Source organism: the organism of the source record quoted next, unplaced genomic scaffold, assembly GCF_019419815.1.
Source record: "Pyrus x bretschneideri cultivar Hongxiangsu unplaced genomic scaffold, Pyrus_bretschneideri_v1 Contig6, whole genome shotgun sequence".
NCBI classification, from domain to species: Eukaryota; Viridiplantae; Streptophyta; class Magnoliopsida; order Rosales; family Rosaceae; genus Pyrus; species Pyrus x bretschneideri.
In genome coordinates, this window is record NW_025999798.1 from 10,145,722 (window position 1) to 10,158,935 (window position 13,214).

At 39.0% G+C, this 13,214-nt stretch overlaps 1 protein-coding gene across 1 annotated transcript; it reads right to left on the reverse strand.

The window, feature by feature from the left end:
• Window positions 1-9,333: 9,333 nt before the first annotated feature.
• Window positions 9,334-12,911, reverse strand: LOC103954185 (sugar transport protein 13-like). Its single transcript, XM_009365991.3, has 5 exons — window positions 12,693-12,911; window positions 12,248-12,570; window positions 12,023-12,147; window positions 10,481-10,772; window positions 9,334-10,155 (listed from the first exon to the last, which is right to left on the reverse strand). The coding sequence occupies exons 1-5, from the start codon at window positions 12,820-12,822 to the stop codon at window positions 9,493-9,495; spliced, it is 1,533 nt and encodes a 510-aa protein (XP_009364266.2). The 5' UTR covers window positions 12,823-12,911; the 3' UTR covers window positions 9,334-9,492.
• Between the last annotated feature and the right edge of the window lie 303 nt (window positions 12,912-13,214).

Sequence of the window (13,214 nt, forward strand, 5' to 3'; positions counted from 1 at the left end):
TCACCGACAACGGCCTGTAATTCGTGGGTAAATATTTGACGAAGTTCTTCCGAAAGTATAGCATCAAGCATTACATATCCACATTGAGATATCCTCAAGGTAATGGCCAGGTCGAAGCATCCAACAAGACGATTCTCAACTGCCTCAAGAAATCCCTCTCCGACAAAAAAGGAAAATGGCCAGACGAACTTCCCGGATATCTATGGGCATATTGCACAACCAAATGACGAGCCACCAGTGAGACTCCTTTCTCATTGGCATTTGGTTCAAAAGCAATCGTTCCTCCCAAATGTCCTTGTGCCAAGTATCAACACTCTGCTACTAAGCATTAAGCAGAACAATAAGGAGATGGCCACGAGCTTAGATCTGACAAAGGAGAAATGTAAGCAGACCATCATCCGCATCGCAGCCTACCAGTAGCAACTTCTTTCTAGCCACAACAAAATGGCAAAGATCCGGCAGTTCCAACCCGGAGATCTAGCCCTAAGAAAAGCCTTCATCATTACCCATAAAAAAAAGCTCTAAAAAGATGGATCTCATTTGGGAAGGTCCGTACAAGATCAACAAAGTAGGCAGCAAGGGTAGTTACACCCTCACCACTGTGAACGACAAAGAGATCGAAAAGCAGTGGAACGCCTACAATCTGAGGAAGTACCATGTGTGACCTCCTACCACATCAAAGCCCGAAGACTCAAGCAGCTTGAAGGGCACCACCTTGCAAGCCAATGATTATCCAATTACTATACAGTTCCTACCTTACAGCTAAGTTCTTGTTCGTTTTACTTGTTTTTCAATGAGGAATTTAGAAGTAATCTACAACTTGGCTCTGTTACATGCTTACAATAACTGATCACTTATGCACTTCAAAAGAAGACCACACCCTTCTTAGGGACTTATCGCAGGAATTGCGCCCCTTAGGGACCAACCATGTTCTCCAATGCCGACACCTATCTGGGTCTGCTCTCTTGTGTAAGAGGATAAACTAATTGCTCTCCAGTGCAATAGGGTAAACCAATTCCTCGACACCCACATGGGTCTGCTTTCCAAAGCAGGAGTATAAACTTACACTTTGAATATCCAAACGTAGATGAGCTGGGTTGCCTTGGTATAACTAGGTGCAATATAGCTTGTGCCGGGATTCCTAGAAGTAGCCACAATGATCTTTTTCAAGGCTTAGCTAACTGAAGGATTTTGGGTCTCTTGGCCTAATCTATGGGAAACCAGGCCTCAAAGACAGAGAAGGCATATTACACAATACGCCCTATGAACGGCTACCCTCAAACCCTAAAGCTGCTACCGAGTGCACTAAGGTAGCTTACGATTTCCAAAAGACTGCCTACGGCTTACCTTTCGAGCAATAAAGTCGCGCTAGACTGATACAACCGCACATTCTTGTGATACTTGCTACACAACCTATGGAATTGAAGAAAGCCAAAATCAATAGCCTAGTGGTCATACAGACTTGTTTGCTTTTGTAAATAAGGCATCCGGCTACTGACCCTATGGCTAACAACTTTACAAAGTTCTACACCAACACTTATGGCTACATAGGTGACGCGGCCTGCCTACATATAGAAAAGTAGCATGCCTACCACTGGTCTATAAAGTCTAAAGGTTAGGGCATGAACAAAAGAAGCGAAGATGGATCAAAGCGAATGAATCAAGTTTATTAAATTTTCTAGCAAAATTGATAAATGACTAGTAAAGGCCGAAGAAGTTCAAGCAAAGAAAAAATAACAAGGAAAACAAAGAAAATCCTAAAGACTACATAAAAGATTACTCCTTAGCAACTTAGACGTTCCACGATTACTTGGTCATCACACATTCAGCAGCCGTGGCACCCTCAGCAACAGCACCATCCAACGCTTCATCCCTGACTGCCCCACCTTGGGCACCAACTCCTTCAACTACTTCACCAATGAAAGCCTCAAAAGTAAAGACAAGCAAGTCTTCTGGAGAAATAGAGAAAGTTTCGAAGTCTTTCCCAGCAAACTCGAAGCCAGATGACCTACCAAAGAGATGATATACATGACCCAGCTGGTAGAAATTGGCAAAACTCTGAACAAGCGAAGCCTCGAGCCCAGCCTTCTCACCTTTCAGCTGCTCGTTCTCCTCGAAAAGACCAACAAGGACGCGATGCAGCTCATCCACTTATTTTTTCAAACTTCCATTGATCTTCAATGCACCTTGGAGTTCCAACAGTTGAGGTTCAAGCCTATCAACAATTTTCTTGAAGTGGATCACTTAGTTATAAGCAGCAGTCAACTCTTCATCTTTTGCATAAAGAGCGAAACGAAGCTCAAAAACGGCACGCTCAAGATCTTAAATCTGAGGTATGTAACATCTGCCTCTCCAGAAGCAGGCTTGGTAGATTTCTCGCAGCTACCCACGCGACCAGTTTCCTCCTTCTTAGCAGGCGAATCAGTCTTAGCAGCAAGGGGAGTGGGCCTTGGCGTTACTTTAGCAACAAAGTTCACCTTATCGCTCCTCATAATAGCAAGCTTCTCCAAATGTGAACCAAACTTAACTCCTAACGGACGTCTTGGTACAGACTTCAGCACTGAGGCATGACAGAACCTTTACACTGAGCAATCCTATCATCACTCGTACTAGCCATTCTCGACATGGAAGGCGCCACAGGCTCAGATTTAGCAGCCTCATTTTTCTTCCCATTGAAAGAAGTCATTTCAATCATAAGCCTTTCGGCAGCAAGCGAACCCTAACAAGTAACGGAGGAAGTCTTCAATTATTTTCTCAACTACCATCTCTTGAGCAGGCGGGGAAGATCATTTCTTTCCACCTTCATTCATAGTAAGCTCCACGATAGCGATCAGACGAGCCAATGCATCTGCATTGATCTTCTTTACCTTCTCTCTTGAGAGCAACCATCCTTTCAACCAACAAAGAGGACTAAGCAGCCAACACCATTCATGGTACTCAGAAAAAGATAAGGAAAATTAAATTTTTCTTACCTTAGTGCGGCGCGGAGAAGACGAAGAACACAACAAAAGACGATCCTTTGTACGGGCAAGTGTATAAGATTGCTAGGGGAGGGGGAACAAATATCCTCTATCTTTCTATCTCCTGTAGGGTAGAATAAATTGCTTTCTAAAGTTGATTTAATTATCTACTTAAGGTAGACTTAAATAGACTTTAGAAGTGATTTATTTCCCTTTCCTAGAAGAATTTAATCTCCAATTAAAAAGGGAATCTACATCAAAATAGGAAACATTCCTACGTTTCCTAAAGTAAGAAAATCTTTACACCTGCTACCCTTTCCTGTAAGCAGCCCAACAGGTGTAAGGGCATTTGTGGAGCCAAAAATAATCAAGAAAAAAATGAAGGCAAAACGTGGATTTTTGGGTTAAAAAGACAAGATTACTCTTGAGGCACATCAGAACTCCTACATGCGAGCAGCGGACAATCATCACTCAATCAAGGTCAAAAGTGATCAAAATAGGTATTTATTCAAAACCTATTTTATCCATCTTCATCAACTCTTCCCCACAAGGTAACCTCCAAATATTCATTCAAAATAGGATTAATTAACTAAATTAATTAATTGATTTTCTAATTAATTAATTAATTAATTAATTTCCTAATTGATTGCAAGATATTATGGTGACATAATAACTTGCAATTACACCCAAAAACCACCAATGTGGCCCCACCTCTCCAAATAGGGCCAGCCACACCCCTATAAATACCACTTCATTTCCCCAAAAACCTAAGTTGAATCCTCTTGCAAAATTCTCTAAATTCTCCAAACACTTTTCCCTCAAAATTCTAACTTTGGCATCGGAGGCTCTTGGCCTTGACCTAAGGTGTTAAATGTTTTTGTAGGTGCATTTTCGTCCAAGAACAAGAAGGAAGAAATTTGCATCCACAAACACATTTGGAGTTAAATCATCATGAAATGGCTACAGTTCATGCCGATGACCAAACTGTAAAAGATGGCAATGGACCTTTAGAAGTAGGAAGCGAAGAATCCCTAGGATCAAATCCTAATTTCGAGGTGGATGACCACTTCTCTGACGCTGAGGTGTTGGAAATTATGGTTGAAAGTGTTGATTCTAACACTGGTCCAATTAGAGAAAAGAAAATGGATGACTTATTTCCGGAGCAGAAGGCATCCCAAGAATAATTTGAGTCTTCCGAAGAGAAGTTTGAAACTAGAGATGAAGGTAAAGTTGAATGTGGAGAGTAGCCAGGAATAAATTTACCACCATGAACAGTCCCATAATTGATAGACATGCACATTCGATGAAAGTAGATTGGTCGACCTTAAAAAACAACCTTACTTCGAGCTTTCCAAATAGCCGAAATAGTTGACCCGCAAAAATCCAGAGATTATGCAATTGTTAGGAAAAGGGCTTACGCACATAGACATCCTAAAAATCAACCGAAGAATCTGAAAGAGGCAAAGAAGTACCAAATTGGCATGCTAATCACCTCAAAAGCAACCTAGATATCAGATAGCTGAAGAAAAGATGAGCAGTAGATTTCTCAGAAATATGATATAAATAACACATAAATGCCAAAGATATACCACGCTGTTTTAGAGCCCCTTCGGTTGGAAGTTATCATGAAAAAGTCACCAAGCCAAAATAGATAGCCGAGGTGGGACAAAATGTCGCCAAATAACCTTAGCCCAAGCACAATCACTATGCTTTCATTAATAGAGATGAGACCTAATTGTATTGGCGAGTTACCTCTATTGGAATGTAAAGTAATTCTCACTTTACTATCGTGAAATATCGTGATTTTCAAACCTTCATACATCAGGGTTTTTTTTATCCCAATCTCATGCCTGAAGTTACATTTTTTCTCCCAAATTCATACTTTCGTTCGGTTGACCATAAGTAACTCCGTTAAAGTGTAGTGTATCTCCCATGTGAACGCTAACTTGCATACATATGTCAATGTGGCTCCACATGGACAATTTTAAAAAAAATGAAAAAATAAAAATTGGTAAAATAAAAATTAAAAAATAATTATGTTTTCCCTTCATCTTCCTCCTAGATGGAAGAAATTCGATCTAATTCTCAAATCTCAACCCTCCAAACCCAACCCGATCAAAGTTGTTGTGATGGTTCGACCGCCCCATCTGAGCCCACCAAACCCCTAACTGATCCAGCGGTTCCTGAGCTCCGTGCTCTCCGAACGCGAGCCTCCGCCCTGCATGTACGTCAACCCTATTAAGGGTACTAATGTAAAATGATGCTGAGTAGTGTTGTTAGAGTTTGTTAGGAGAAGTTTATTATACTTTACTTAGTTAATAAGATAGGTAGTTATTCTATATGTAAATGATGGTATATATACCGAAGTGTAACATTATTCAATCAATACAATTCACATTTTTTATTTCTCTCTTTCCTTCTCTATCTTTCTTACTGAATCTCTCTCTAGATTCTAACATGGTATCTATCGCTGGTGTCTAACGACCTTCGACGATCCTTTGTGTCCCTACGTTCTCTGTGTCCTCTCTTCTTGCAACCCTAAGCTACCAACAATGGCGGTACCTCATTCGCTTTCCTCTGATTCTTCATAGCAGCCATCTCCTGCAAATTGTTCAGTCTCAAATTCGTTCCCTAATTCGTTCAGTTCTTCAATCACAATCTAGAACATCACCTCGCTGGTTTCGATCAAACTGACCACTACAAATTGGATCACCTGGAGTGCTTTGTTTGCACCGATCTTTCGTTGATATAATCTCACCAAAATAATTTATGGTTCCATGGTGGCGCCGTCTAAATATCTCCTTGATTCTTCAGGAAATCGCAATTCGACTGTGAATCCTTAGTATGTGACATGGTTTGAGAACAATCAAAACATTCTAATCTGGATCAATTCGACACTCTCGAACCTTCTGATCCACTACATTGTTGGTGTTCCCTCTACTCGTGATCTATGGGCAAAATTGGAGTCTCGCCTTGCGACGACATCTCAATCATATATCCATGAACTCCGTTCTCGCTTTCGAACAATTACTAAAGGTGATTCCACTACGGCTGCTTATATTCAACAAATTGAAGAAATCGTTGATGCTCTTGCAAATGCTGGTGCTCCAGTTGATGATTCGGAGCTCATCTCTGTCACTCTTCGTAGATTACCACCTGAATATGATGCTTTTGTTGATACTATTCAGTTTTTCCTTGGTTTAACCACCATTGATGAGTTACATGGCTTGTTGCTCAGTAAGGAGATTCAATTGACAAATCGCAAGAAGGTTTCTCCATCAGCGTCATTTCAAGCTTATAATTCATCCACCGGCATTCTTCCTACACCACTCGGTGACTAATTCTCAGGCGTATTATGTTCAACAAAGCTTGAATTTCAACTCCTCACAAGGTCGTGGCATGGATCGGAATTTCTCTAACCCTAGAAATTTTCAGAATCGCACCAATAATTCTCGATCCTACAATTCTCGCCATAATTTCTCTCGCCAAGGTCATCAGAAGAATAATTGTGGCTCCAAATCCAATTTCAATAATTTCAATAGAAGGAATTCATGTCAAATATGCTGTCAATTTGATCATGAGGCAATTGATTGTCCACATCGTATGAATCATGGCTATGGCAACAAGCATTCACAGACAGCACTTCATGCTAACATTTCTTCCACTACTCCAACATGGCTTCTTGATACTGGCACCAGCTCTCATATAACCAATTCTTACACAAATCTTTAAAGTCCTAAATTCTACAATGATCCTGACAAGTCTATATTAACGACGGAAAAGGTTTGCCTATCACTCACTCTGGTTCTTCTAGTCTTCATACATCTACTCATACATTTGATTTGAATAATGTGTTGCATGTTCTTGATCTAAAACAAGATTTGATTTTTGCAAATCAATTTATCATTAATAACTGGTGCTCCATTCATATATATTCCTTTCACTTCATTGTGAAGGATCTCACTTTGGGGAATGAGTTTTTTAAAGGCCCTGTCAAAGCTAGATTCTATCCCATTTCTTGCACATTCTGTTTCTGGCAATCATCATACTTATGTGACCAGTATTAAAGCTTCTTAGGGTATCTGGCATCAACGTTTAGGCCATCCCTCTTTCAAAATTTTAAATGAACTAGCTTCACAGTCTAGTATCTCTCTTTCAGATAGGATAAATAAATTTGTGTGCTTTAGTTGTGCTTTAGGTAAATGTTCTCAAAAATCATATACCTCTGTTCCTTGTAACACAAGCAAACCTCTTGAGCTATTGCACACTGATGACCCTCATTTCTTCTATTAATGGATATCGGTATTATCTTCTCTTGGTTGATGATTTTACCAAGTATTCTTGGTTCTTTCCATTAAAGTACAAATCTGAAGTTTTCAGTACATTTGTTCATTTTAAATCTATAGTTGAAAACATGTTGGGATTCAAGGTTATTACTTTAAGATCTGACTCCAGTGGTGAATTTATCAATCATAACTTCTCTGATTTCTTTCAAATACATGGGATCTCTCACCAACTCAACTGCCCTCATACTCCAAAACAAAATGGTTATGCTGAAAGAAAGCACAGGCATTTAGTTGAAACTGCCCGAACTATTCTTGCAGCATCTCAAGTTTTTCACACCTATTGGGTTGAAGCATTTTCAACAGCCCTTTTTCTCATCAATCGAATGCCCACTGATGTCAAACCTTCTCCTTGGGAACTATTATTTCATAAACCACCAAATTACACAACTCTCAAGGTCTTTGGTTATAGGTGTTTTCCTTGGTTAAAACCTTACACATCCTCTAAACTTGATCCTAAAAGCAAACCTTGTGTGTTTTTGGGATATAGCCTCAATCACAAAGGCTATAGGTGTTTGGATGCTCATACTGGGAAACTTTATATTTTCGGACATGTAATCTTTGATGAACACACATTTCCATTTCATCATAACCAATCTGATGTGAGTCATCTTCCTCCAGTTCAACCTATTTCCAATTCATCCTCCATCCCAACCTCATTAACCTTTACTTATTCCTTTAATCTTCCTTCATCATATGCTTTATTAAACACTGCATCTATATCACCCTCGCATTCCAATCCCTTACCTACTTCACCTACTCTTTCACCCTCAAATTCTAATCCCTTATTTATCTCATCACCTCTCCACCGTCCTCCCATTATTTCTAATCTTCATCCTATGACCACTCAGTATAAGTCTGGTATTTTCAAACCTAAGGCTTTCTTAGCAACCAAACATCATCTCTCATCTCATCTATCTCCTGATTACACACTTTCCACATATCTTCAAGCATCTAAACATTTACACTAGAGGCAAACTTTCGATACTTAACCTGGACTTGACCAGATTTGTCTTTTGCAATAAATCTAGTTTGTCAGTTCATGCAAAGTCCACGAGAATCTCATTTCCAGGCTGTCAAACACATTTTTAGATATTTGAAGGGTTCTATTTCTCTTGGTCTCTGGTTTCCAAAATGTTCTGCAACTCTCAGTATTCATAGTTTTTCAGATGCAGATTGGGTTGGCTGCACTATAGATCGGCGATCCACAGGTGGATTATGTATTTTTCTGGGTGATTTACTCCTAAGTTTGAGTGCTAAGAAACAACCCACCGTGGCTAAATCATCCGCTGAAGCAGAATACCGATCTTTAGCTAACACTGCTGCTGAATTGGCTTGGATTTGCAAATTGTTAGTCGATATTGGTCTTGTTCTTCCATGCCCTCCCAAACTTTGGTGTGACAACATATCTGCTATATCTCTTGCTAAGAATCCCCTTTTTCATGCTCGAACCAAGCATGTGGAGATTGACTACCACTAAATTAGGGAGAAAGTCTTGGCCAATTCTATCACCGTGCACTTTGTCTGTACACAAGATCAAACTGCAGATATTTGTACTAAAACATTATCCAAGGATCGATTCCTTCTTCTCCGAGACAAACTTTCTCTTCGGCTACCTCAACTTAGTTTGAGAGGGGATATTAAGGGTAGTAATGTAAAATGATGTTGAGTAGTGTTGTTAGAGTTTGTTATGAGAAGTTTGTTATACCTTACTTAGTTAATAAGATAGGTAGTTATTCTATATGTAAATGATGATATGTATACCGAAATATAACGTTATTCAATCAATACAATTCACATTTTTCATTTCTCTTTCTCTCTCTCTATCTTTCTTACTAAATCTCTCTCTAGATTCTAACAAACCCCACCGCGACGTGGTCATTACTTGATGGGAAACTGGAATAATGTTCCAAGCAGTACTTTTTTCTCCCCCTATCTATATTATGTTTATTCTTGTAGTGTTGACTGTAATAGTACAGAAGCAAATTAAGCACAACAGAGAACGAAATTATTTGAAGGGAAACTGGAAATTAAACTGATAAAAAAAAAAAAAAGTTACAATTCAAACTGTAACAATATAGAAGTGAATGCAAGCACAATCGGCATGTAACCTACAATTGAGAAAATTAAGCAACAAAAAATTGATTGGAAAACTGCCATTCGAAGGCCGCGTGAATAAGGCCAATGCTTCAAGCATGTCCCTTCTCCTTAGGGTTATCTTCACAGTCATCCACATATCTCTTCCAAAACCAATGCTCCCTCCATACTACCTCTACCATTTCTTCAATAGGGACACCTCTAGTCTCCGGAAGTAAAAAGAACACGAAGACTGTCATGAGAAAGACCCACGCTGCGAAGAATAAGAAAATCGCAAACTTCATGTGACAAAGCATTGAGAGGAAGGCCTGTGCTATAACAAATGTGAACAACATGTTTACACACACAGTCACACTCTGCCCGGCCGATCGAGCCTCTAGCGGGAATATCTCGCTGGCAACCAACCAGCAAAGGGGCCCCCATGACCATCCAAAGGAACCCACAAAAGAGCAGATTACAACAACCACAAGAATTCCCAAGCCGTGATCGAGGTCGTTGGATTGATCCTTAAGTTTCATCCCAAGTATGATCGCAATGACGACGTGAGAGAGGAACATTTGGATGCCACCTTCAATCAAGAGCACACGGCGACCAGATCTGTCGACAAAGAAGATTGAAATAATGGCTCCGAGAACCATGATAACACCCGTTATAACCGATGAGTAAAGGGAAGCATCATTCTTAAATCCCAAGGTTTGGAACAAAACTGGGGCGTAAAAATTGATCGAGTTAATGCCTGTGAATTGCTGGAAGAACTGCAGAAAACATTACCACATATAGAATTCAGACACAACCAAAATTCGAGAAAATTTTCTTCTGACAAATTAATTATGTTGTCAAGTTGTCAATTATAACACGCAATATATTATGCTATGAAAACCTTGGCCATTAAAAGTAGGGATATATAGATTGTTGCCCTTGAATAATGGTTTTATGTGAAAAATTCTAGTGTTAGTTTGGATTCTCATTTTAGTCCATTATGTAAGGTCCATTATTTTTTTCCTCTGGTTGACAATATATTATTCGATTAAAATACTCAGTATGATTTACATTAACCAAGGCAATTAAATACTTAATGACCTGCAAGAAAATTGTAATGACCAGTTGAGGTCTGTTTTTACGGTTGAGGAGATTTCTGAAGGGATGCTTCACTTCTTTAGCAGCGCGACTTGCCTCGAGAATCTCAAGGAATTCTGGATCGACATTCTCAATACCCCGGATCCTTTTCAGAACTTTTTTTCCTTGCTCCAACTTCCCTCGTTGGATCAAACTGTTTGGAGTGTCTGTTACAATGACAGCCCCCAATGTTAGCAAGAGTGATGGAATGCCAGCCAAACCCAGTGATACCCGCCATCCATATCCCCCTTTAATCCTGCATGTGGTAGCACAAACATTGTAGTTGGGAACTTGGAGAGAAACCGAAATACAAAATTGTAGTTGGGAACTTCAAGAAAAATCGAAATTCAAAAAATTTGGTTAGGAACTTGGGATTCCTATTAAGCCCCACCCTCAGATAGATATTGATTCAAATTCTTCGGTGTGACTATAATACTGGTAATTCACCACTGTTATATCCCATGTCAGGGCTAGTTCAGAGATTTTTGAGGTCCGAGGCGATGCCAAAAAATGTACCCTCACTTCATATAAAAAAATTATTTATTTTTACACATAAGACATTGATAAAATTATATTTAGAAAAGAACTTCAAACTCATTAATTTAGAAATACAGAAAAACTAATTTGTTTTGTATCAAGAGAAGGAAACCAAAAAACTTTGGGCTTATAGGTAGATAGATTATAAGTTTTGTCTTCCATCTGAATTTTTAAAGTGTTTTTGTATAAATCATGAGGGGTTTTTTCTTATTTACTAACTCCGTCAATATAAGAATAAAAAATAATGATATTTTTGAGTCTTTAAGGATATGTATAAGTAATGAATGGGCACCAAATTAAACCGTTTGATGACACGTCATATGATTTGCAAATTTAATCTAAAAATTTAGTCTACGCATTACCCTTTGTTGAAAATTAGACTTGAATTGGAACGAATGTTTAAAAATAGCAACTCACAAAATAAATTAACAACCAGACAAAAATTTGTAAAAATTAAAAAACAAAAAAACAAAAAAAAAAACATGCACATAGCATTTCGAACTTAGAACCTCTCGTTAATTTTAAATAGAAAAAGCATTGCTTCTAATTAAACGTTTGATCATTTAGCCAAATTTTTTAACTTTATACTGTTATGAAAAGAAATTTTTTAAAATTGGAATTTAAATAAGCACAAATGGTGTTTTGGACTCAAGACTTCCTCATTAATTTCAAACAACAAAATCTCCGGTTCTAGTTAAATTTCTTTGTCATTAAACCAAATTTTATAAAATTATACTCTTATGAAAATGTATATAAATATGCCATACTAATAATTTTGGTGCCCCTAATTTTTTTGGGCCCCGGACGGTCCCCCTACCCTCACTGGGCATGGGCCGGCCCTATCCCGTGTACATTAATTAATACCAAAGTATAGAGTATAAATCGTTTTCTACCTTCATGAACTAGTAATACCATGTGACAATGATACAATTACAAACAAAAGTTTCATGGGGAGATAGGCTGGCTTACTTGGCAGTTCCATAATTGATAAGTTGTGCTACAAGAATGCCAATGGTGACCATGAGCTGGAAGAGCAAGTTAAGTGCTCCACGAATTCTTGTGGGTGCAATCTCCGAAAGGAAAAGTGGTACGGCCTGTTATGGTTGAAAAAAATGGCAACACGATCAAATTATTTATCCATGAGTTAACCGATCATTAATTAGTATTTACCTGGTTAAGTAATTATGTATTTACCTGGTTAGCAAAACCAACTCCGCAACCAAGTAAGAGCCTCCCAATAATGAGCATGATAAGGTTCTTAGCTGCAGCATTAAAAATAGTTCCGGCTATGAAGAAAAACCCGGCCATCAACATGGTCATCCTTCTGCCCAGAACTCTGGTTGTGTACGACGCGAAGAAGGTTGCTGTCAATGCAGCAAGGTACAATGAAGACGTGAACAATTGTAGACCTTGATTGTCATATTTACAGTAATTACTCTCAAGTCCTGGAATTTGCTGCTTCCTATACACAACCGGGAAGAATTCCTTTAGGAAGTCGGGCATTGATGTAACACCACCTGCATTGATTGGTACATCAAATTTAAAATTAATATGTACAACAAATTTAATTTTTGATTCATGAAACAAAACAAAATTTTGCGCATATATACATGACATATTGTAGGTTTTATACAAGTACCTGAAATGCCAATATCATAACCAAACATTAGGCCTCCGCTAGCGGCCAATATGCAAGAAATGACCACAATAGGCGTGACCTTTCCTTCAAAATCTTCGCCGCCTGTCGGCCCCCCGAATCCCCCCGCCATGATTCCTACCCTTTTTTTCTTCTTATGCTTTGCTTGGTTATACCTGATTAATTCTTGAACCTAATTATGTTACAAGACGAGGTGACCGACCGGAGTAGAGAGAAAGGAGAGAGTAGCTCGGTGAAAATGCATATGTGTGCGTGCGTGAGGGGCTTATGTATTAGACGACATCAAGGCAACAGATCGAGATTGAAAGACGTAGAAAATGGATGAATTAGTAAGTGCCACGGTCAACAGCTTTTCCCATGGCGCGACCTGCGGCTTGTGTTCATCCTTGTTGCTTGGTTAGTCATGAAGGGTACGAGAAGTTAGTTGCACCACAGTTGATTAAGTCGTTTAGAGTTATGTTAGAAGCACCACGGTTTCTAACCAGATTCTTTAGCATGCTCAAC

Excerpts from the sequence above, each read along its gene's own strand:
- LOC103954185 (XM_009365991.3), bottom strand. The coding sequence starts at position 12,822 with ATGGCGGGGGGATTCGGGGGGCCGACAGGCGGCGAAGATTTTGAAGGA. Across the intron at positions 12,148-12,247 it reads GAGTTGGTTTTGCTAACCAG|GCCGTACCACTTTTCCTTTC; the intron begins GTAAATACATAA and ends CAACCATAACAG. Across the intron at positions 10,773-12,022 it reads ATCAATTATGGAACTGCCAA|GATTAAAGGGGGATATGGAT; the intron begins GTAAGCCAGCCT and ends TACCACATGCAG.